Source organism: Saccopteryx leptura, chromosome 6, assembly GCF_036850995.1.
Source record: "Saccopteryx leptura isolate mSacLep1 chromosome 6, mSacLep1_pri_phased_curated, whole genome shotgun sequence".
NCBI lineage: Eukaryota > Metazoa > Chordata > Mammalia > Chiroptera > Emballonuridae > Saccopteryx > Saccopteryx leptura.
Genome location: NC_089508.1, coordinates 156,445,331 through 156,468,747, shown reverse-complemented (window position 1 = coordinate 156,468,747; position 23,417 = coordinate 156,445,331). Strand labels below are relative to the sequence as shown.

Here is a 23,417-nt window from a genome sequence, read left to right as displayed (position 1 = left end):
TCCCGGTCGGGCGCATGCGGGAGTCTGTCTGACTGTCTCTCCCTGTTTCCAGCTTCAGAAAAATACAAAAAAAAAAAAAAAAAAAAAAAAAAAAGAATAGATAAGTTCTCTTCCTTCTGTGGAGTTTACATTGGAGGAAACAATTAAAATGTAGATAAAGATATATCTCAAGTTTAAAATTTAGTAAGTGCTATTGGAGTATTTGGTACTGAGATAAAGACTAGTTGCAGTGGATAGAGGTCCCAGGTTCGAAACCCCAAGGTTGTAGGCTTGAACTCAGGCTTACCAGCTTGAGTGTGGGTTTTCCAGCTTGAGTGAGGGACTGTTGACATGATTCCATGGTTTCTGGCTTGAGCCTAAAGGTTGGTGGCTTGAAGCGCAAGGTTGCTGGATTCAGAAAGGGGTCACTGGCTCAACTTGAGCCCTACCCTGGTCAAGGCATATATGAGAAGCAATCAATGAATAACTAAAGTGCTGTAACTATAAGTTGATGCTTCTCATCTCTCTCCCTTTCAGTCTGTCTCAAAAAAAAGAAAGAAAAGAAAAGAAAAAAAAGACAGGCCCTGGCCATTTGGCTCAGTGGTAGAGCATTGGCTCAGTGTGTGGAAGTCCCAGGTTTGATTCCCAGTCAGGGCACACAGGAGAAGCGTCCATCTGTTTCTCCACCCTTCCCCCTCTCCTTTCTCTCTATCTCTCTCTTCAGCCAAGGCTTCATTGGAGCAAAGTTGGCCCGGGCACTGAGGAAGGCTCCGTGGCCTCCGCCTCAGGTGCTAGAATGGCTCTGGTTGCAATGGAGCAATGCCCTAGATAGGCTGAGCATTGCCCCCTGGAAGACATATTGGGTGGATCCCAGTCTGGCACATATGGGAGTCTGTTTGACTGCCTCCCGCTTCTAACTTCAGAAAAATACAAAAAAGAAAAGAAAAAGACAAAGAAGACTAGCAAGTAGGGACCTGATTTGCATATAGTTAGGACAGGAGGGGATATTTAAGTTACAATCTAAAATAAAGAAAAGCTAGCTATACAAAGAAGATGGGGACAAGCAGGGCTCTGGGCAAACAGAACAGCATCTGCAAAGGCCCAGCTGCAGCAACAAGCTTGCTGTGGTGAGCAAGGCAGAATGGCAGGAGATATGATTGGAGAAGTAGAGACAGGCAGAGGAATAAGAACCTTATAAGGCAGTGTAAGGAGTTTTTAGGCTTTGGAAAGAAGTTGAAGAACTGTAAACAGAGAAGTAATTGATTCAATTCATATTTTAAGATGAATCTATTTTTTAAAGTTAGTTCAGCAGCTGTGAGGATAATTAAACGTTAAAAAAGAATGGAGTTGTTGTAACCCAGGGCCAAGATGACAATGACTTACAGTAAGGTGCTTGTAGTGGAGAGAAAGAATAGACTTAATAATCTAAGTTAAAACTTTGGACTTTGATATCTCCTTTACTTTTGCTACCAACATGCAGTCAATCATAAAATTTTATAGGTTCCAACCTTTACACTTTCTCACTCATGACTCCCTATTTCTCTGTTCCCACTGACCCACTGGTGTGATTCAGCCAGTTCGCAACCAGTTCAGCAGAACCAATACCTAATATTTTGTTGAGTTCAGCGAACCAGTTGTTAAAATGACACTTATAATCAGAGTTCTCTCTAAGGTGGGTGCCTGGGCAGCTACCCAATGTGGAAATTACACATTTACATTCCTTGCTCTTCTTTAACGTTCATCTGTGCAACAGCATATTCTAAGCACCCTTAATAATGTTCATTCCGTCCAGAGGTGAAAAAAACTGCAAGTGAGGATGACAATCAAGAAGCAATATGGAAATATTTTATATAACAGTTTTATTGTTTTTTGCCAGGTATTATTTAATATTTTTTCATTAATATTTTAAAACTTTCTTATAACATAATCTAGTTTTGTGTACCTCTTTTATTGTTCTTATTTAAGTATTAAAGGCATGAAATAATAAACTACCTTTGGTATATCTTTTTTTATACTTAACACAGTCATTAGGGCAGAGAACTGGTTGTTAAATTATTTGAATCCCACCACTGCACTGACCCAATGCAGGACCACGTACTTCTCACCTGCATGATTATAGCAGCCTCGTTGCTGATCTCAGTTTTCAGTCTTGACTTGTTCCAATACAACCCACACAATGGCAGCAGAGCAAACTTTTAAAAACACAACTCTGACCATGTTTCTGTTCTGCTCAAAATCCCCCAAAGGCTCAATAGTTTGGGAGTCAACTTCCCTGAGAGTCCAGCCCAAATCTATCCAGTCAAACTGGGTGCTTTCCCCATCTCTATTCCTTTTTGTGTGTTATTCTCTCATTATAATACATCATCCTTTCTGGATATTAATCCCCCATATTACATATACAGAAACGGAAACTTTGTGTGGCTGCCAATGTTAGAACCATGGTCTCTAGCTAGAGGTTGAATGCTAAACCATTACACTTTATTAAGAATGCAGCCATTAAAATTCATGATTTAGCCTGACCTGTGGTGGCTCAATGGATAAAGAGTCAACCTGGAGCACTGGGGTCACTGATGGGAAATCTGGGGCTTGCCCGATCAAGTCACATAAGAGAAGCAACTATGAGTTGATGCTTCCTGCTCTTCCTGCCCCTGAGTGTTTCTCACTCAATATCCTCTAAAATCAATAAATAAAATCTTTTTTTAAGAGAGAGAAAAAGGAGAGTAGAGAGAGAGAGAGAGAAAGAGAGAGAGATAGAGAGAAAATGGGGTGGAGGGAGAGCAGGAAGCATCAACTCATAGTAGTTGCTTCTCATATGTGCCTTGATAGGGCAAATCCAGGGTTTTGAACTGGCAACCTCAGCATTCCAGGTTGACACTTTATCCACTGCGCCACCACAGATCAGGCAATAAATAAAATCTTTTTTAAAAAATCATGATTTAGAAGAATATTTATATAAGAAAGTACCCAGATTAAGTAATTAAGATTTAAATAGTAAATGTTTTACAAAAGTATGTATAGTATGATTATAATCTTATAAAATTGGTTATATCTGTAAGGTGCAATTGGGGATGATTTTTGTTTCCATTATGTTTTTCCAAACTTTTCACAATTACTAAGTATTACTTTAGAACAACAATAATGATGAAAATAATTAGGGGAAAACATCCCATGTATTCTTTAGGGTTCTCCTCAAACACTGGCTCCTCCTGCCCTCCCCCTCACTCCCACCAACATACATACTTATTATCCTTTCTCTCCCCTATCTTTCTTTTTTTTTTCTTTTTACAGAGACAGAGAGAGAGAGTCAGAGAGAAGGATAGACAGGGACAGACAGACAGGAAACGGAGAGATGAGAAGCATCAATCATTAGTTTTTCTTTGCGTGTTGCAACACCTTAATTGTTCATTGATTGCTTTCTCATATGTGCCTTAACCGCGGGCCTTCAGCAGACTGAGTAACCCCTTGCTCAAGCCAGAGACCTTGGGCTCAAGCTGATGAGCTTTTGCTCAAGCCAGATGAGCCCTTGCTCAAGCTGGTGACCTTGGGGTCTCGAACCTGGGTCTTTCGTATCCCAATCCGACGCTCTATCCACTGCGCCACCGCCCGGTCAGGCCCTATCTTTTTTTATAGTTGTGACCTAACACATCTCCCTGCAAAACTGAAAGGTCCTTGAGTAAAGACACTATGTCTTGCTTACTGTCATGTTCCTCCATTCCTCATTATTTCACAATATGTTGTTGAAGTCAGCAGCAGTCATAATTTAGAATTTTAAAGGCTGACTAAGATGCCAGAATTATTAAGAGAGAAAGGCTATTCAGACAAGAGCTATAGAGTAATCTTGAGGAGCTCTGTGAAATGCCTCAGGCCACCTAGAAACCTAAATTAAACTCAAGAGTAGGTGAGCAGCACTGGCCCAGTAGCTCAGATGGTTGGAGCATGTCTTGATAAGGGAAGGTTGCAGGCTCAACTCCCCAGGAATCAACCAATGGATCCACAAATAAGTGGACAACAAATTGATATGTTTCTCTCTCTCTGTCTCCCCCTTCTTCTCGCTCTAAAACTAGTAATTTTTGTGTGTGATAGAGTCAGAGAGAGAGAGAATCAGAGAGAGGGACAGACAGACAGGAAGGGAGATGAGAAGCACCAACTCTCTGTTGTGGCACCTTAGTTGTTCATTGATTGCTTTCTCACATGTGCCTTGACTAGGGGACTGCAGCAGAATGAGTAACCCCTTTCTCAAGCCAGCGATCTTTGGGCTTCAAGCCAGCAATCTTTGGGCTTAAGCCAGTGACCATGGGGTCATGTCTATGTTCCCACGCTCAAGCCAGAGATCCCATGCTTGATCTTGTGAGCCCTCATTCAAATTGGATGAGCCCACACTCAAGCCTGAGACTTCAGAGTTTTGAACTTAGGTCTTCTGCATCCCAGTCCAACACTCTACCCTGTGCCACCTCTTTGTCAGGCTAAAAATCAGTAATTTTTTTTTTAGAGTAGGTGAGGGAACCTAGACTAGAACAACAGAATCCTCTAACTCAGAGCAACAGACTCTAGGAAAATGCTTCAACCCTCTGAGGACAAAAATGCACCTAGGAATCCTTCACGTTATAAAAGAATCACTTGCTAGTATGTGCTGGGCACCTATTCTATGCCAGGCACTGAAAATAGGTTCAAGAAGGAGAAAGGCTGATATGATTCTTGACTTCAGGAAGCTTACAGATCTGTTGGGGGAGAGGTTATATAAATGTACATATTTGTGTAATTATAAGCAAGATAATTTCAATAATATGGAAAAATGTCCAGGGAAACTTGTAAATGGGGGGTTAACCAAGTCTGGAAGGCTAGCTGCACTGAGACCTAAAGAGTGTTCAGGAGTTAGCCAGGTGGAGAGAACATAACCTTCCTTATGTTCCCTTCTTAACTCCAAATTCATGAAAGAAACTCTGAACTGTCATTCGAGGAAGCATTTTTTCTCAATCTATTGAGATCTTGCTTCCAGTTGTGTCTTTGGCTCAAATAAAAAATTTTAATTGATTCTGGAGATAGAGCTAGAAACAGGGAAAGGGGGAGGGAGAAGGAAAGGGGGGAAGAATGAGAGAGAGAGAAAGAGAGAGAGAGACAGAGACAGGGAGAGAGAAAGAGACATATCAACTTACTGTTCCATTTATTTATGCATTCATTGGCTGATTCTTGTATGTGCCCTGACCCAGAATGGAACCTGCAACCTTGGCAACCTTAGCATACAGGGAGGACACTCTAACCAACTGAATGACTCTGTCAGGGTTAGCTCAAATAAGTTTTTATAAAAATATGGGTTTGGGCCTTCTCAAAAGAGCAGTCTTGAAAGTACTGTCATCACACTTGCATTCAAGGCTCCCAAATATTCCTATTTAAGAACATTTAAGGAAGGTATTGCTAATTTACTAACAATGAACAGAGTCAAGATAGTCTTGTTAAAGCTCAATACCCAGTATCCAACACATGATCTTAACATTTACATTTCGTAAATCACTTGTCAATTAAAGAAACATGTACATTAAAAGTATATTCCTTAAAGATGATGTCACGGACATTTTCCCCATGTTAGGGACCACTGTTTGCCTCTCTACTTAGGACCGTGAGCTCCCCGATTCCCTTCTGGCAGGTGTGGGGAGGCTGGGCTGTGGGGAGGCAAATCCTTGCCGGCAGGGGCGTGCTCAGCCTAGGGATTGGCAGCGGAACCTCTAGAAGATGGAACTTCGACCGCACGGTGCTCCAGTCCTGAGGACAATCAGGAGTGAAGCACCCGCCGGTCCGGAAGGAGCTGACGAGAGCTGGGCCAGCGGCGGCCATCGCGCTTTGCAGTTGGGTTTCGGAAGGTGTAGGGCGGACGTCAGTTAAGGAATTGTGTTCTCTCCAATCGCAGGTGAGTGACGGCCTGTCCTCCCGGGAGAGCTAGCAGGCGGCAGCTGTAGATCCCGAGGAAGGTGCACTTTGGGGGTCTAGGCCCCCCCAGGGTCCCTGCGGGTGGCGGGGCGAGGAAGGGGCACCTGTTTTCTGCCCCGGAATCAGGAGGCACGGGGCAGGATGGGTTCCTTTTCTGATGTGCGTGGCCATCTGTCAAACACTGCTGTCAAGTGGTGGGTTATTTCGGGAAAGAACCAAATGACTAAACTGCAGACAAACCCTTTCTTCCCCTTGGCCTCAATTTCCTCACCTGGTAAGGAAAAGGCGGCGGGAATCTTGGACAGCTCAAGAGGCTGTAACGCGGCTGTTGTTTGTTTTCAGATCTCCCAATTAGTGTGTGAGAAAACTGAGCTTTACTAGTAGTAGTTAACGTCTTGCCATAGCCCAAGTCCCATTTGAGTGCGAAAAAGATGCAGTAGGGGGAAACTAATGGTTTATAAATGTTCCAAGATTTTACCACAATATAGAAATTTGTTTTGACAGCAGCTAAAACTGACATCTTTGGCTAAAAGAATCAAGCTCGTCATAAATTTAAGGTATTTGGTAAATTGGGCAACATATGTGAAGAAATCCTTTTATCTTGAAAAATTAAATCCAATATTATTTGCATATTCTTATATCAAGATCTGTATTACTACATGTATTGTTCTGAAGAATGTTCTCTGCTCAGTATTAAATACCAGTTAAGAGGAAGTCACGTTGAAGCAAATGAAAGGAAAGGAACATTTATTGACTACTATGTGTAAGGAGGTAGTCATGCACACAGCAGTCCACTAAGGAAGTTGGTAATATCATTTCTATTTTACAGATGAGGAATAAAGGAAGATCTATAATTTGTCAATGGTTAGTGGTGCTGATGTATCAAAGCAATTGTATATGTAAATATTGTTTTAGTGGATTTGCATTTGTTATCAAAATATTTTGAACTTTAAAAACTTTAAGATTATTCCATTGGTATTTTTTGCATTTGCAGAAAAGGAAGGTGTTGCCTTTATTTTAGAAATGGTAAAGAAGTGTTTTCAATAATTATGAGGGTTAACAGTTTAAATAAGTACATTTTAACCTTCCTTTCCTTGCACTTCAAGCAAGAATTGAGACAAAAGATTAGGCTATCAGAAAAGAAATCAGTGCCACATCATTTGAAGCTTACAAATCAGAATTCTATAGTAATGATTCATTATTTCTCCACCCTCTTAAGTACACTTGACGGAAACTCATTTAAATTATTTCTCTGCAAAACATTACTAACCAAATAATTTTAAAATCACAGTGTTGGAAAGTTTCTCTTCCTTGTGTATAGCTTTAGAACAATTTCAATTAAAAGTATTTTAAGGATTGAATTTGTCATTGCTTATTTACTATACATAATTTAGAATACACAAGTTGTGAGTACTCAGACTCACAACTTACTTCATAATATAGAGGTTTTTTCCCCCTTTTTTCACTCTTCAAATATCCTATTGTTTATATTTGTCACAGATTTAGCCTTCTTTCAATTGAGTGTCACTTAGGAAAGTTGAGTATGTACTTTTTGTTGATTACATCAACCAGAAGATCTTTTCCATTATTGTGATTGCTATGCATTCAATCCTAAAATGTTTTCTTGAGTTTCTTATTTTCATCAGTGACTCAAAACTTTAAATGCTATAGAATGAAAATCTAACAATTTTCTGGGAGAATACTTATAAAGCAGCGTTGTCTTGAAACATTGAACATTGTTACTGTCCATCCTTAATAATGTACAGGGCCTTGCTGAACTTCTGCAAAACATGGTCAAGAAGAGATTTTGGTATTCTTTATATTTCTATTAGTTCAGTTTGAGACAGAGGTGTGTATAATTCCTAAGTTAGCTTACAGATAGTATATTGATCTTATGGATCTTGTACATTTTTTTTTTTTTTTGTATTTTTCTGAAGCTGGAAACCGGGAGAGACAGTCAGACAGACTCCCGCATGCGCCTGACGGGATCCACCCAGCACGCCCACCAGGGGCGACTCTCTGCCCACCAGGGGGCAATGCTCTGCCCCTCCGGGGCGTTGCTCTGCTGCGACCAGAGCCACTCTAGCACCTGGGGCAGAGGCCAAGGAGCCATCCCCAGCGCCTGGGCCATCTTTGCTCCAATGGAGCCTTGGCTGCGGGAGGGGAAGAGAGAGACAGAGAGGAAGGAGGGGGGGTGGAGAAGCAAATGGGCGCTTCTCCTATGTGCCCTGGCACGCCAGGCCAACGCTCTACGGCTGAGCCAACTGGCCAGGGCCGGATCTTGTACATTTTTTTTTTCCTAAAATATTTTTTATTTATTCAATTTAGAGAAGGGAGAGGAGGGAGAAAGAGAGAGAGAGAGAGAGAGAGAGAGAGAGAGAAGAGAGGAGCAGAAAGCATCAACTCCCATATGTGCCTTGACCAGGCAAACCCAGGGTTTTGAACCGGCGACCTCAGTGTTTTCAGGTTGACACTTTATCCACTGTGCCACCACAGGTCAGGCTCTTGTACATTTTTTAATGTTATTCTTTTTCCTTGTCAACCTACTCCCTTCTCCACCTCATTTCCCACCCCTCTGGTAACCGTCCCTTTGGTGTTTGTTTCTATGAGTCTGGTTTTGCTTTAAGTTTCCACATATAAGTGAATCCATATGGTCATAAACCTGACACGGTTAGGTAGAAAATTATGATTGATCTCTTTTAGTGAAACTTTTTAAATCTGGAGTTGAAGGAAACTCGTCTAGTGTCTTTTCTGGTGACAGTCAATGACAGTGTTAATAAAGTAAAATCAGAATACCATGAACAACTTTTCATATTAAAAGTTGTTAAGGCCCTAGCCAAGTAGCTCAGTTGGTTAGAGTGTCATCCTAATAAGCCAAGGTTGTGGGTCTGTTTCCCAACAGGGCCTATACAGGAGTCAACCAATTGAATGTATAAGTAAGTGGAACAACAAATTGATGTTTCTTCTCTCTCTCTCTTCCGCTCTCCCTGAAATAAATTTTAAAAGTTTTTTTTTCTTAAATTAATATTGAAGTTAATTTGAAAACTGGCACTTAACTTACTGGGCATTGAATTTCCATTAACTTAGTCTGAACAAGTTAATTCCCCCTTATACTGTATAGTATTCAAGGTGTATTCAGGTATATTATTTTCTTTACTCATTCTTACAACTCTGATGCCGGTGATATTCCCGTTGTATGCAGAAGGAAACCGGGGCTCAGAAAGATTGACTTTCCCAGAATGAAATAACAGTATTTAAAAATATGCATGTTAGCCTGACCAGGCGGTGGCGCAGTGGATAGAGCGGAGGACCCAGGTTTGAGACCCCAAAGTCGCCAGCTTGAGCGCGGGCTCATCTGGTTTGAGCAAAGCTCACCAGCTTGGACCCAAGGTCGCTGGCTCGAGCAAGGGTCACTTGGTCTGCTGAAGGCCCACGGTCAAGGCACATACGAGAAAGCAATCAATAAACAACTAAGGTGTCACAACGAAAAACTAATGATTGATGCTTCTCATCTCTCTCCATTCCTGTCTGTCTGTCCCTATCTATCCCTCTCTTTGACTCTTGCTCTGTCTCTGTAAAAAAAAAAAAAAAAAGCATGTTAAATCCTTATTTTTTTAAATTCTAGCACAGGTACTCTATTTACTTCCCAAAGTTATTAATGTATTGCTTGTATAAGCCTACTCTGATGTCATATTTACCTCTTTAGACTATTATAGCTGTTTGCTACCAGCAGTACTTTTTGGAGTATTTGTATTTTGTTATATTTCATGTATTTTTTCCCTTAAAGTTTATACCTAAATGGTTCTTCTAATTACCGATACTTATATAAATTTGTTGTAAATGTTAAAAGGCCATGTAAAATTGTTAATTTGACTTTAATTTTAATTTTATTGTTTTTAGAGAGAAAGGAAGGGAGGGAGTAGGGGAGAAGGGGAAGGGTAGGGAGAAGGAGAGAGAGACACACACACACATCAATTTGTTGTTCCACTGATTTATGCATTCATTGGTTGATTCTTGCCCTGACTGGTGATTGAATGTGCAACCTTGCCTTATCAGGACGACACTCTAACCAATTGAGCTACCCAGCCTGAGCTGACTTTAATTTTTTTAATAGCAGCCCTGGCCAGATAGCTTGGTCATTTGGAACATCCTCCTGGAGCTGGAGATTGCTGCTTGGATTCCCCAGTCAGGCACATATAGGAGCAACTCTATGTTCCAGTCTCTCTCCTCCTGCCTCTCTCAAAAAAGAAAAAGAAAGAAAGAAAAGAAAGAAAACAAAAAATTTTGAAAAAATTGTAATAGCTTTATTGAGATAGTAGTTTATATATCTTAAAATTTATCCTTGTAAATGCAATTCAGTGTTTTTAGTATATTCACAATGTTGTGCAGCTGTCACCTCTATTTAATTCTAGAACATTTCATCACCTCAGAAAGAAACCCAGCATCCATTAGCAGTCACTCCCGGTTTCCCCTTCCCCTCCTGTCTGACAAGCACTGATCTACTTACTCTAAGGATTTGCCTATTCTGGACATTTCACATAAGTGGAATCATAAATGTAAGTTGAATGGGACAAGGCTTTAAAAACTCATTTTTAATGTGAGAGATTCTTTTCCTTTGCACTCTTTGCACTGATTTTCATGTTATATCAGTAGAGAGATCATTTTTCTGAACTGCATAGAACCTTTTCCTGTTTGGTGTTCATGCAATAAATAAATATGCTGACGTGTATATATTTCCTTGTTCTTGACCTTTGCTCTTCACATGTCTTAATAGAGTGTTCATGGTGTTGTGTAACCTGTTCTCAGGGCTCAGGTATCTGTTTGTGGCTAAGTAACTTTTATTCTTAGTTGGGCATTTTTACCTCTACTTAAAATGACTAATGACTGGTAGCTTGTTTTAAGGTCCTTAGAAACCACTAGTTTATAGAAATATAAATAACTCATTTTCTTCTAAAGCATATTTGCCCATATATGTTACTAAATTATTTCTCTTGTGAGAAATTTTATAGCAGCAAATAGGTACCATCCTTATGCAAAAAATCCTTTTTCCTTCAAGGTTTACCCCCTTCTACTCTCCATCAGCCTTTATAACTCTCACCTACCAATAGTCATCTTCAGTAAGGGCTTTGCCACTTGATTCAGTCTTCGTTTCTATTGCAATGCCCTCCATTTTTGTAGGTGATTCTACTGCCTGTCAGTGTAGACAGAGTATCCTCTAGTTTGGTTTCCCATATCTTTCACCTCTAGTTCTCTCCAGCTGTCTGTGCAGAGCCAGGCCTTGGAGCTTGCCACCACCCAGATCTTACTCTCTCTTGAATTCTTTTTTTTAACTTCTAAAATTTTTATTGATTGATGAGAGAGAGAGAGACACACACACACATTGATTTCTTGTTTCACTTATTGATGCATTTGTTGGTTGATTCTTGTATGTGCCCTGATGGGGGATGGAACCTGCAACCTGGGCATATGGGGACGACCCTCTAACCACCCGAGCTATTCGGCCAGGGCCTCTCTAAATTCTTGAACCCCACATTCTCCTCCACTTTGCTGGCACAGTTATGGTCCACCTTCCACTTCTCTCACCCTTTGACTACATCTATGCTTGTTTTACTACTAAAGGCTTTCCCCCTTTTCTCCTTGTTCTATATTTTGAGAACCCTGCTGTCGATCCCCATCCCCCTATACCACCTGCTTTTATAACTTTATTTCACTCAGCCTGAGCTTCTGATCAGATCACTTTAGTCTCTCACAGTACTCTCGGTTTCCTGTTCCCCTTGTCTTTTTTTAAGTTTCTGTTCTGCTAGTCTCTAATTCTCCTTCCCTCAGTGTTCTCTAAAGTTAAGCATTGCTGGAGAGTGAGGGTGGGGAGGAGAGGAGATTGGAAATCAGTGCAGATCGGCACTGCTGTGTTTTTCAACCCCAGCCGAGCACTTGGCTGTTTTTACCAATCTTAACTTGATCTTTCTGCCACAGTAGCTATTCTAATCCTCACTCTGCTCCTCAAGATTTCTCTACACCCTTCTTCACTTTTGGAGTCATATTCCTGCCACCTCCATTGTACATTCCTGGCCTGTCTTCCTTGTAAGCTTGGAGGAAGAGATGTGCTCTCAGCCTAGGCCCCTTTTGAAACTTTGCCCCTTTTGGTTAACTCCTTCCTTCTCTTTCTCTCTCATCTTTAACCTCTTCCTTTCCACTAGCTCTTTCCCTTCAGTGTATCAGCATACTCAAGCCTCACCCTTCCTTAAGAAGAAAACCTCATTTTTCCCTCATTTCATTTCAAACTTTTTGTAAGAGAATTCTCTCCTCACTGCCTTCATCTATTAACTTCCTGTTCCATTCACTTCTCAGCAACAGCAGCTAGTTAAGGACTTCCTTGGTGCAACCTATCTCATTGATCTTTACAACACCCTGAGAGGTTTTGCAGAAGAAACCTGTAACTTGTTCAAGGTCACACAGTTAATGAGTCATGGAGCTCAGCTCTGCTGTGCTGGAAGTACTGGCCATAGGCTCTCCGGTACCACTGCACCCCTGCAAGTCCCTAATTCTCCTTCCCTCAGTGTTCTCTAAAGTTAAGCATTGCTGGAGAGTGAGGGTGGGGAGGAGAGGAGACTGGAAATCAGAGTTTGGAAATAAATGGAGGCTGCTCATGCTCTCAGCAATTGTCTCTGTGTCACCAAAGCCAGCTGTGGCATCTCTACTGCTGTATGTGATGGGGCTAACTTCTTTCCTTTTACTTGCCACTGTCTCTTCTAGTTGTACCCTTCCAGGGTTCCATTGGTTCTTCCACCCCATCTGTCCTGTAAAGGCCATCTCAAGTGATGACTCATTTCTTCCACAGCATTTGGCTGGTGCTTGAGGTGGGAAGACTTTAGGCAGAGGTGGTGGGAGAACATTCTGATGTTGGGAAAAACAGTGGGTAGAAGTTTTAAGGTGGTAAAATACAGGTCACCAGTGGTGAATTGCAAGCGGTTTACTTTGACCCAGGAATGCTATAAGTGGGGAAGTAATATTTATTAAGCTGGCCCTGGCCGGTTGGCTCAGCGGTAGAGCGTCGGCCAGGCGTGCGGGGGACCCGGGTTCGATTCCCGGCCAGGGCACATAGGAGAAGCGCCCATTTGCTTCTCCACCCCCACCCCCTCCTTCCTCTCTGTCTCTCTCTTCCCCTCCCGCAGCCAAGGCTCCATTGGAGCAAAGATGGCCCGGGTGCTGGGGATGGCTCCTTGGCCTCTGCCCCAGGCGCTAGAGTGGCTCTGGTCGCTGCAGAGCGATGCCCCGGAGGGGCAGAGCATCGCCCCCTGGTGGGCAGAGCGTCGCCCCTGGTGGGTGTGCGGGGTGGAATCCGGTCAGGCGCATGCGGGAGTCTGTCTGACTGTCTCTGCCCGTTTCTAGCTTCAGAAAAATACAAAAAAAAAAAAAAAATTTATTAAGCTTGGAATAGTAGCTAAAATGTAGATAGTGGAAGTTCTGGAATAATAGACTTGGAGTTTGATTGAATCACTTTTCAGCTTAAAAACCTCCAGTGGGTCTCATCCACATGTATGGGGTGGCCACATCATTTCACACTTAAATCAGGACTCTTTAAAGAGTGAAAGGAAGCAATATTAATACTTACACTGAGATAACTGCTGAGACTGACCCCCGCAAACGGGGAGTTATAGTCACCCTGACTGTATGCAACAAGTTCAAGATGACATTTTGATGAAACCATTCTGGAAGTTTGTGTACGAATGGATAGAAACAGATTTAGAGGTTAAGTTAGCAATTTAGGAATGAGACATAAGGTTCTTGACTAGGTAACACCTGTGGGAATCAAAGAAAGTTTGAGGTTTCTCCACAGAAATTGATAGAATTGGGGAATAACTGGATGTGGGATGTGAGGGAGAAGGATTACATCTCAGAGTCATGAGCTGAGGTGATTAAAAAATGGTGCATAATACTTTAAGCAAATTTTAACCTTTATTTTTTTATTTTATTTTTTTGTATTTTTCTGAAGCTGGAAACGGGGAGAGACAGACAGACTCCCGCATGCGCCCAACCGGGATCCACCCGGCACGCCCACCAGGGGGCGTCGCTCTGCCGCGACCAGAGCCACTCTAGCACCTGGGGCAGAGGCCGAGGAGCCATCCCCAGCGCCCCGGCCATCTTTGCTCCAATGGAGCCTCGCTGCGGGAGGGGAAGAGAGAGACAGAGAGGAAGGAGAGGGGGAGGGGTGGAGAAGCAGATGGGCGCTTCTCCTGTGTGCCTTGGCTGGGAATCGAACCCAGGACTTCTGCACGCCAGGCCGACGCTCTACCACTGTACCAACCAGCCAGGGCCAATTTTAACCTTTAAAACTATTTGTTATAAAGCTTTAGAGTTACTACGTGGGAGGGGCATGGACATGAAAGTCAGAAAGACCCAGATTTGAAACTTAGATGTGCTGATCACTAATAGTTAAGTTTCAGTTATTTTAGCCCTAGTTTCTTCTGAAAACTGGGAACAGTAATATGTTTACTTTTAAAGGTTGTTGGGGTGGTTAGTGGTGATGTATGTAAAGTACTGAGTACCGTGGGCCATATAGTAGGAGAAATAACAGCAGCTAGTATTGAATGCTTACTCCATGCCAGATGTGTGGTAGTGATTTGTGTGCTTCGTGGGTAGTAATTAATCTTCACGACAACCATCTCAGGTAGCTACTGTTATCCCCATTTTACAGGCAAGGAAAGTGAAGTCGCTTGCCTCAGGTAGATAGTAAGTGGTAAAGTCCTGGCTCAAGAGGTCCTGGTCTTAATCTCTATACCATCTGCTCCTGGGGATTAATAAATGGTAGCTGGTTTTTGTTTTATTAAATTGAAAGATTGATTTGGCATTGTTTCTTATGCACATATATACAGGTAGCAAGCATGAATACCAGATGCCTAGAATTATCTCAGACTTGTTTATTACTCTGGCTCCTGCCTCACTTATGAGACCAGCTGATTTTTACTCTGTTTGCAGGTCCCTAACCCCAATCATCATCTAAGGATACCTAACCTTTTGCTGTCCCCTTTCAGTTTCATACGTCTGTACGTGGTTTAACCTTCACAGCCTTTTAGCAAACTTACTCAGTCTTCAAGATTTGCGCTAAACGTTATCCAAGAAACCTTTTCCTAGTTGCACCTTGTAGCTATAGAACTATGGGAATAGGACTTTGGATTTAAAGTCAAGCAGGATTTGGGAGCAATACATATTATACCTCTTTCTGTTGCATTATTTATTTTTATTACTCTGTTTTCATGCTTTAATCCACTTGTAGCTTATGATTTACAATGTGGGAAATTTTTTGTTGTTGTATAAATCTTGAAACACTATAGGATAAGTTGTTACTGTCCTTGATAATATCCTATTCAGTTTTAACATTTTTCAGTTAAATCACACTTATTTAGCTAATTTATCATGCTAGACTATTACCTTTTTGAGAGATTCATGTTTATCATCAGTATTTGTACTCCCCATGGTGTTAAGCTTAGGACCTTCAGTTTAATATGAGCTCAGAAAACATGTATTGAGTTAAATATCTTAAGATACCACTGCTTTATTTGATTCTCTACAGTCAAGATTACGATTCTTTATTAATTTATTTTTAATTACAGTTTACTTTTAGCATTATTTTGTATTGGTTTTAGGTGTATAGCATAGTGGTCAGACAGTCATATACTTTACAAAGTGTCCCCCTGATATTTCCAGTACCCACCTGGCACCATGCATAGGTTATCACAACATTATTGATTATATACCCTATCTCATACCTTTTTTTTTCTTTTTAAATCACAGTTGATGTATCATATAATGTAGTTCCCCATGTATAAGATGAACACATTTTCAAAAAATGTGTGTGTGGGGGGGGTCTAGCCTGACCAGGCGGTGGCGCAGTGGATAGAGCATCAGACTGGGATGCGGAAGACCCAGGTTTGAGACCCCGAGATCGCCAGCTTGAGCCCCAAGGTCGCTGGCTCAAGCAAGGGGTTACTTGGTCTGCTGAAGGCCCGCGGTCAAGGCACATATGAGAAAGCAGTCAATGAACAACTAAGGTGTTGCAACGTGCAATGAAAAACTAATGATTGATGCTTCTCATCTCTCCGTTCCTGTCTGTCTGTCCCTTTCTATCCCTCTCTCTGACTCTCTCTCTCTGTCTCTGTAAAAAAAAAAAATGTGGGGTCTAAAAACTGGGTGCATCTTATATTAGTGGTTGTGTCATTTCAAATGCCATAGATGGAACTGAGGATGAGGCAATATATGAAGACAGTGATTCATCATCAGACAGAGATGAGGACAAGCTAATGGATGGGAGTTTGACAGTGATGGGGAGTTGTATGAATTTTATGATGAATAAAACTTGAGTTCAATAACTTTATGTAATACATTTTTTTCAAATTTCAGGCCCCAAAATTAAGGTGTGTTTTATACATGGGGAAATACGGCATTAGTTTCAGGTATACAGCCCTGTAATTAGACATTTATATAGCTTATGAAGTGATCACACTGGTAAACCTATGATTCTCAATGAAAAACACATATGATACCTAAAAAGAGATAAACCACTTGTATATATTTTTTTCTGCCTACAAGTTTCAGTTCTACATGACCTAGAATGAGAATAGTAGAAGGAGGTGTAATTTTCAACTTGAGTAAAACATGAATTAAGATATTGGATTCTTATATAAAAATATGTTGCTGTTGTAGATCTCATTTTTTTAAATTGAATTTATTGGGGTGACACTAGTTAAGAAAAATATACAGGTTTCAGGTGTATGAGGTAGTAAAGCTTGTTCCATTCTTGTGTTACTGACACATGAAACTTCATAATTTGCTAATCACTCTCATAATCAGAATCAGCTGGTTGAAAGAACAAATTTCTGCTCATGTTAGTTTAAGTAAGGGTGAGAAACTGTTGCTAGGCTCCAGGGAATCTAGGAAAACTGCTAGGCCTTATACAAATTGGAGGCAGGCTCTTTTCTCTCAAGGCAAGGTGGTCCCTTAACATCTTTCCTCGAGGAGTTCTGAGTTTGGTGGCTCCACGTGCATCAAACTTGGCAGCCCATGAAGTAAGAGATGGTTAAAGAAAGCAGTATTGGCCCTGGCCGGTTGGCTCAGTGGTAGAGCGTCGGCCTGGCGTGCAGGAGTCCTGGGTTCGATTCCCGGCCAGGGCACACAGTAGAAGTGCCCATCTGCTTCTCCACCCCTCCCCCTCTCTTTCCTCTCTGTCTCTGTCTTCCCCTCCCGCAGCCAAGGCTCCATTGGAGCAAAGATGGGCCGGGCACTGAGGATGGCTCTGTGGCCTCTGCCTCAGGCGCTGGGATGGCTCTGGATGCAACAGAGTGGCCCCCCAGAGGGGCAAAGCATCGCCCCCTAGTGGGCATGCTGGGTGGATCCCGGTTGAGCACATGCGGGAGTCTGTCTGACTGACTCCCGTTTCCAGCTTCAGAAAAATGCAAAAAAAAAAAAAAAAAAAGGCAGTATTATGTGTCATATTTTGTCCAAAGAATGTCAAAGGTAGCACAACCCTTTAAACTTTTTGGGTTTGGCTCAAGTTTTGGGCCTGGGTTATTTTTGTTCAGCTCTAGAAAATGAACTTTATTGATCTGAAAGTATATTTTTATATACAAATATGTGATCTTTCTTTTCTCAAGGGGCTTCTTTTAATTTTCATATTAACACTTTATCAAGCACATGTCAATTAAATGCTGAACTACACTGCATTTTCTACTGTGATTTAAGATTTTTTTTTTAATATTCAGTGATATGATTGGAATGTGAAAAATACAGCTCTGGATAGCTTGGTTGGTTAGAGCATTGTCCTAATTTGCAAAGGTTGCCGGTTTGATCCCTGGTCAGGACACACACAGAAACAGACTGATGTTTCTGTCTCCCTCTCTCTCAAATCAGTAAAATAAATCTTTAAAAAAAATGAAAAATGTAAATAGATAATCCTATAAATTTATCACCTGGTACCAACTGCTCCAAAATAAATAGAAAAAGGTTTGTATTCCATTAGGTTTAATCAGATTTTGAGACATTTTATTATCATAAACTTTCTTCTCTTTCTCTTCTTCCTGATAGTCCTCCTCCCACTCCATCGTTTTGGTAAATATTCCGTAGGTCATAAATACTAATTAATTTAATCTGAACAAAGATTTTTTTCTAAATTTTTTTGTAACATTTTGATGCATATCTTTATATATATAACTTTTCCATATTTAGGATAATTTCTAAAAGTAGAACATGTATCAACATGTATTATTGCCAAAAACAATGCTTCTTTTACCACTCCTTTTCTAGTGCTAGCTAGTATATATATATTTTTCATTTTATTCCATATTATTTTTTTAAAGATTTCACTTTATTGATTTTAGGGAGAGGAGGGAGGGAGAGAGAGAAAGGCAAAAGGTGGGAGGAGCAGGAAGCATCAACTCATAGTACTTGCTTCTCGTATTTGCCTTGACCAGGCAAGCCCAGGGCTTCGAACCAGCTACCTCAGTGTTCCAGGTTGACGTGCTATCCACTGCACCACCACGGGCTATAATTTCTTTTCATGTTGGTTACTCTGATGGGCAAAAAATGGTCTCTACTTGGTATTTTAATGGTATTTTGTTTTTTATACATCAGTATAGATCAGGTTAGACCAATCTAAATAAGTGTTTTAATTCTTTGTTAGTAAGGCTGTTAATGGGTATTTACTCAGTTGATTAATGTTGTTGATATTTAATGTATATTGATGTTTAATGTTGACAACTAAATTTAAAACGCTTTTTTTTCTAGACCCTGTAAGATTTGGATATGTCCTTCATATTTGACTGGATTTACAGTGGTTTCAGCAGTGTGCTACAGTTTTTAGGTAATGTTGGCCCTGTTGTTACCCATTTAAGCCTATTTACATAAAAGTGCATATTTGTCTAGAGCGTCCTTTTATATACCCAGTAGTTACAAGTATGGGTTTTGAAATTATACAATCATGTTTAATGACTCATCCTATCATCTTTCTAATTAAAAAATTTTTTTAACTTTTAAAAATTTATTTATTGACCCTGGCCAGTTAGCTCAGCAGTAGAGCATCGGCCCAGTGTGTGGAAGTCCCAGGTTCAATTCCTGGTCAAGGCACACAGGAGAAGTGACTCTCTGCTTCTCCACTGCTCCCCCTCTCCCTTCTTTCTCTCTATCTCTCTCTTTTCCTCCTGCAGCCATGGCTTGATTGGAATAAGTTGACCCTGGGCGCTGAGGATGGCTCCATGGCCTTGCTCCAGGTGCTAAAATAGCTTGGTTGCTGAGCAATGGAGCAGTGGCTCCAGATGGACGGAGCATTGCCCCATAGGGGGCTTGCCAGGTGGATTCTGGTCGGGATGCATGCATATCTATCTGTCTCCCTCCCTCTCACTTACTTAAAAAAAATTGATTGATTTTAGAGAGAGAGAAAGGGAGGAGAGAGAGAGAAATATCAATTTGTTATTCCACTTATTTATGCATTCATTGATTGATTCTTGTATGTGCCCTGACCAGGGATCAAACCTGCAACCTTGGTGTATCAGGAGGACGCTCTAACCAACAACCAGCCAGGGCTCATTGTATCTTTTATAAATTATATAATCTTGGGCAAATTACTTTCTTCATGTTAGCCTTAGTTTTTTTATCTATAAAATAATAATTCCTACTTCTTAAAGTAGTTAATAAGAATATTATATAAAATAATAGTTTTGTATAATAAAACTATTGAAACTTTTATATAATACTTTATATAAACTTTTATATCATAAAAGTATATAATAGTAGTTAATATTATAGTGGATCAGAAGTAGGTTTATAGTTCTTCATTTGGCAAATGATTAATAAATAATACTAAAAGAGCTCTGGCCAGGTCACTTTGTCAGTGTTTTTGTATCACTTTATCAATGCTTGGTTGATACATCTAAAATTATATGTTTTTTTTTTTCTTGTTTTTTTTTTTTTTGTATTTTTCTGAAGCTGGAAACGGGGAGGCAGTCAGACAGACTCCTGCATGCGCCCGATCGGGATCCATCTGGCATGCGCACCAGGGGGTGATGCTCTGCCCATCTGGGGCATTGCTCTGTTGCGACCAGAGCCACTCTAGCGCCTGAGGCAGAGGCCATGGAGCCATCCCCAGCGCCCAGGCCATCTTTGCTCCAATGGAGCCTTGGCTGCAGGAGGGGAAGAGAGAGACAGAGAGGAAGGAGAGGGGGAGGGGTGGAGAAGCAGATGGGCACCTCTCCTGTGTGCCCTGGCCGGGAATCGAACCCAGGACTCCTGCACGCCAGGCTGAAGCTCTACCACTGAGCCAACTGGCCAGGGCCTAAAATTTTATGTTTTTATTGTTGCTTAGTTTTATGCAATCCTGTGACTTGTTTAACCCTATTCTTAGGGAAATTTGACCATGACCTAAACTTTTACTGAAAAAGTCACTGTAATTTTTATTGTCAAAAATACTTATTTATAGCCTGACCTGTGGTGGCGCAGTGGATAAAGCGTCGACCTGGAAATGCTGAGGTCGCCGGTTCGAAACCCTGGGCTTGCCTGGTCAAGGCACATATGGGAGTTGATGCTGCCAGCTCCTCCCCCCTTCTCTCTCTCTGTCTCTCCTCTTTCTCTCTCTCTGTCTCTCCCTCTCCCCTCTAAAATGAATAAATAAAAAAAAAATTAAAAAAACAAACAAACATATTTATATCCATTAAGTTTTCTTTAATCTCTCTTTTGGTCTAGCTTCATAAATACATGATTTCAACTATTTTCTGAGTGTTTTTTTAGTAGAGGACATATATATATACCCCAGAATTGTCAAAGGGACAGCTTTTTGGCATTGTGGATAAGTTTAGATAACACATTCATTGATGGGGCAAAGTTTAGTTTTACTATGATTTGAATTCCCAAATCGTAAATAGATTTAAAATAGCTCTTCAAAACTAAAAATAGGCAGTCCTGGCCAGATAGCTCAGTTGGTTCCAGCATTGTCCTGAAGCACAAAGGTTGCTGGTTTGATTCCCTGACAAGGAACAAACAGGAACAGACTGATGTTCCTGTCTCTCTCTTTCTCACCTTTCCTCTCGCATGGAAATCAATAAATAAAATTTGGCCCTGGCCGGTTGGCTCAGCGGTAGAACGTCGGCCTGGCGTGCGGGGGACCCGGGTTCGATTCCCGGCCAGGGCACACAGGAGAAGCGCCCATTTGCTTCTCCACCCCCCCCCTCCTTCCTCTCTGTCTCTCTCTTCCCCTCTCGCAGCCAAGGCTCCATTGGAGCAAAGATGGCCTGGGTGCTGGGGATGGCTCCTTGGCCTCTGCCCCAGGCGCAGAGTGGCTCTGGTCGCGGCACCCCAGAGGGGCAGAGCATTGCCCCCTGGTGGGCAGAGCCTCGCCCCTGGTGGGTGTGCCGGGTGGATCCCGGTCGGGCACATGCGGGAGTCTGTCTGACTGTCTCTCCCCGTTTCCAGCTTCAGAAAAATACAAAAAAAAAAAAAAAAAATTAAAACAAACCTAAAAATAGGTTAGAAATCCAAGCTTATTCAGACCAATTTATAAAGTCTTAGAAGTTCAAAAGGTTAATAGGTGTTTCTTTATCAAAAATCTAGAGTAATTAGGAAAAGTATCTAAATAACTGTTAATATATTATAGTTTTATTGAAGGTCATTTTATTTGGATAATCTGTGTCAGATACCATTTTGACTAATCACAGCTCTTTCTACAGGATTATATAAGAAAACTGGCAAATTGGTATTTCTTGGATTGGATAATGCAGGAAAAACCACATTGCTACACATGCTAAAAGATGACAGACTTGGACAACATGTCCCAACATTACATCCCAGTAAGTATATTCCCCATAAGTGCTAGTACTTCATCAAGTGATAACGATTCATAGGCATTGACTAGTGTTATTTTGTTTTGGGGTTTTTTTTGGTGGATAAAATATTATCAGGTGATTTGACCCAAATCCCAGGGAGCATATTTAGGTCTTTAAATAATACTCATATCTTCTTATCAGTTAGTACACCCTTCTTCAGCTAGAGGAATTAAAAAGTTATTGTCTCAGGGATTATGATATGATTAAGTTCTATCCAACCAGATATTACTTAGGCTATATAATTCACCATAACCTTGTTTACATATATAAGTTTCTTTCAAACTTTCAAATTGTGCTATTTTAATCATTACTCAGTGGACAGAATACACTCTTCTACATCCTTTGCTGGTCTTTCAATTTATTTCAATTATTTCAACCAGTTATTTTTCTAGTCCTAACAACCTCAACAATATCTAATATAAAGACCATAGAATTATAGTCATGCACTGATAACACTTTAGTAAAGTTTTAAAATAATTAACTGTGCTTTCTTTAAGACAGACTACCTGAAAGACAATGACTTAATACATACCACTCTTTTTAAGAAAGTAAAGGTAAAGTGACAAAGTTATTACAAAGAAGCCTAACTTATAAATAACTGGAACCTCACTTTTACTGTTGAAAGACTATGAGTCAAGTAGACACAGAATTTAAAGACAATTGACAGAGATTGATATGAAATAGAGAATGTGGCCTTAAGAATGAGTATAAAATGGAGGACTGGACCAAAAAGTAGATAATATGATAGTTAGCTAGTTCAGTAAATAATCAAGAACAAGGAAGGAGAACAGAAGAAAAAGCACCATTTTATTTGTAAAATTATTAGTGAAGTTGTCAAAGGAAGATTTTATAAAATTGATAAATCTTTTTTTATATTAGGAGAAGAGAGTGGGGCTTGGCAGATAAGATTCTGATACAAGAACAATACTGTTAAAGAAAAAATGATCGTGGTGAAATTGTGTTTATAAAATTGTCTGCAAAAACAGCAGAATTGGAAGAGACTACAGAGTTGGTCTTATATTAGGTGTAAGTCATTTTATAAATTTTTTGATGTTGCTCTCTCTCATCTACTCAACAAACATTGAGCACCTACTGTATGTCAGACACTGGAAGCACTGGGAGTAAATGCAATGGCACGAAAAGTTGCTATCTCAGTCTTCCTGTAGCGTATAGTCATTTCAGTTTCTACTTTTCAGTTAATCACAAGCGTATGTGAAAAAAGTGACATCTATCTACCCTAAGATCTGGCAGTTCCACTACTAGGTATTTATTTAAGAGAAATGTAAACATATCCACCAAAATTCTTGTACAAGAATGTTTATACTAGCTTAATTTGTAATAGCCAAAAACTGGAAACAGCTCAGATGTTCATCAAAAAAAGAATGGGTAAACAATGGAATTTTACTCAAGAAAGGGGAATAAAATGCTGATGCATACTGATGCATATTATACTGCATGGAAAAAGCTGGTCACAAAAAAATGACATAGTGTATAATACCATTTATATGAAATTCTAGAGCAGGCACAACTAGGCTGTGGTGATAGAATTCAGATCAGTAGTTGTTTCTGGGAGTGGAGGTGGGGATTGACTGGGAAGGGGCTAGAAGAAACTTCCTGGGATGTTCACAGTGTCGTGTCTTAATTAAATAAACT

The 23,417-nt window shown here is 40.7% G+C and overlaps 1 protein-coding gene across 2 annotated transcripts in view; it reads left to right on the top strand.

The window, feature by feature from the left end:
• Positions 1 to 5,722: 5,722 nt before the first annotated feature.
• SAR1B (secretion associated Ras related GTPase 1B) overlaps positions 5,723 to 23,417 on the top strand; it is a 31,526-nt gene continuing 13,831 nt past the window's right edge. The window contains exons 1-4 of one of the 2 annotated variants that reach the window (XM_066344199.1): positions 5,752 to 5,881; positions 10,314 to 10,457; positions 18,679 to 18,754; positions 21,609 to 21,728. In XM_066344199.1, the coding sequence (XP_066200296.1) occupies positions 18,697 to 18,754; positions 21,609 to 21,728 (178 nt within the window). In that variant the 5' untranslated portion in view covers positions 5,752 to 5,881; positions 10,314 to 10,457; positions 18,679 to 18,696. Of the gene's footprint in view, positions 5,882 to 10,313; positions 10,458 to 18,678; positions 18,755 to 21,608; positions 21,729 to 23,417 lie in introns of both variants that reach the window. The other variant, XM_066344198.1, reaches the window with a different exon arrangement.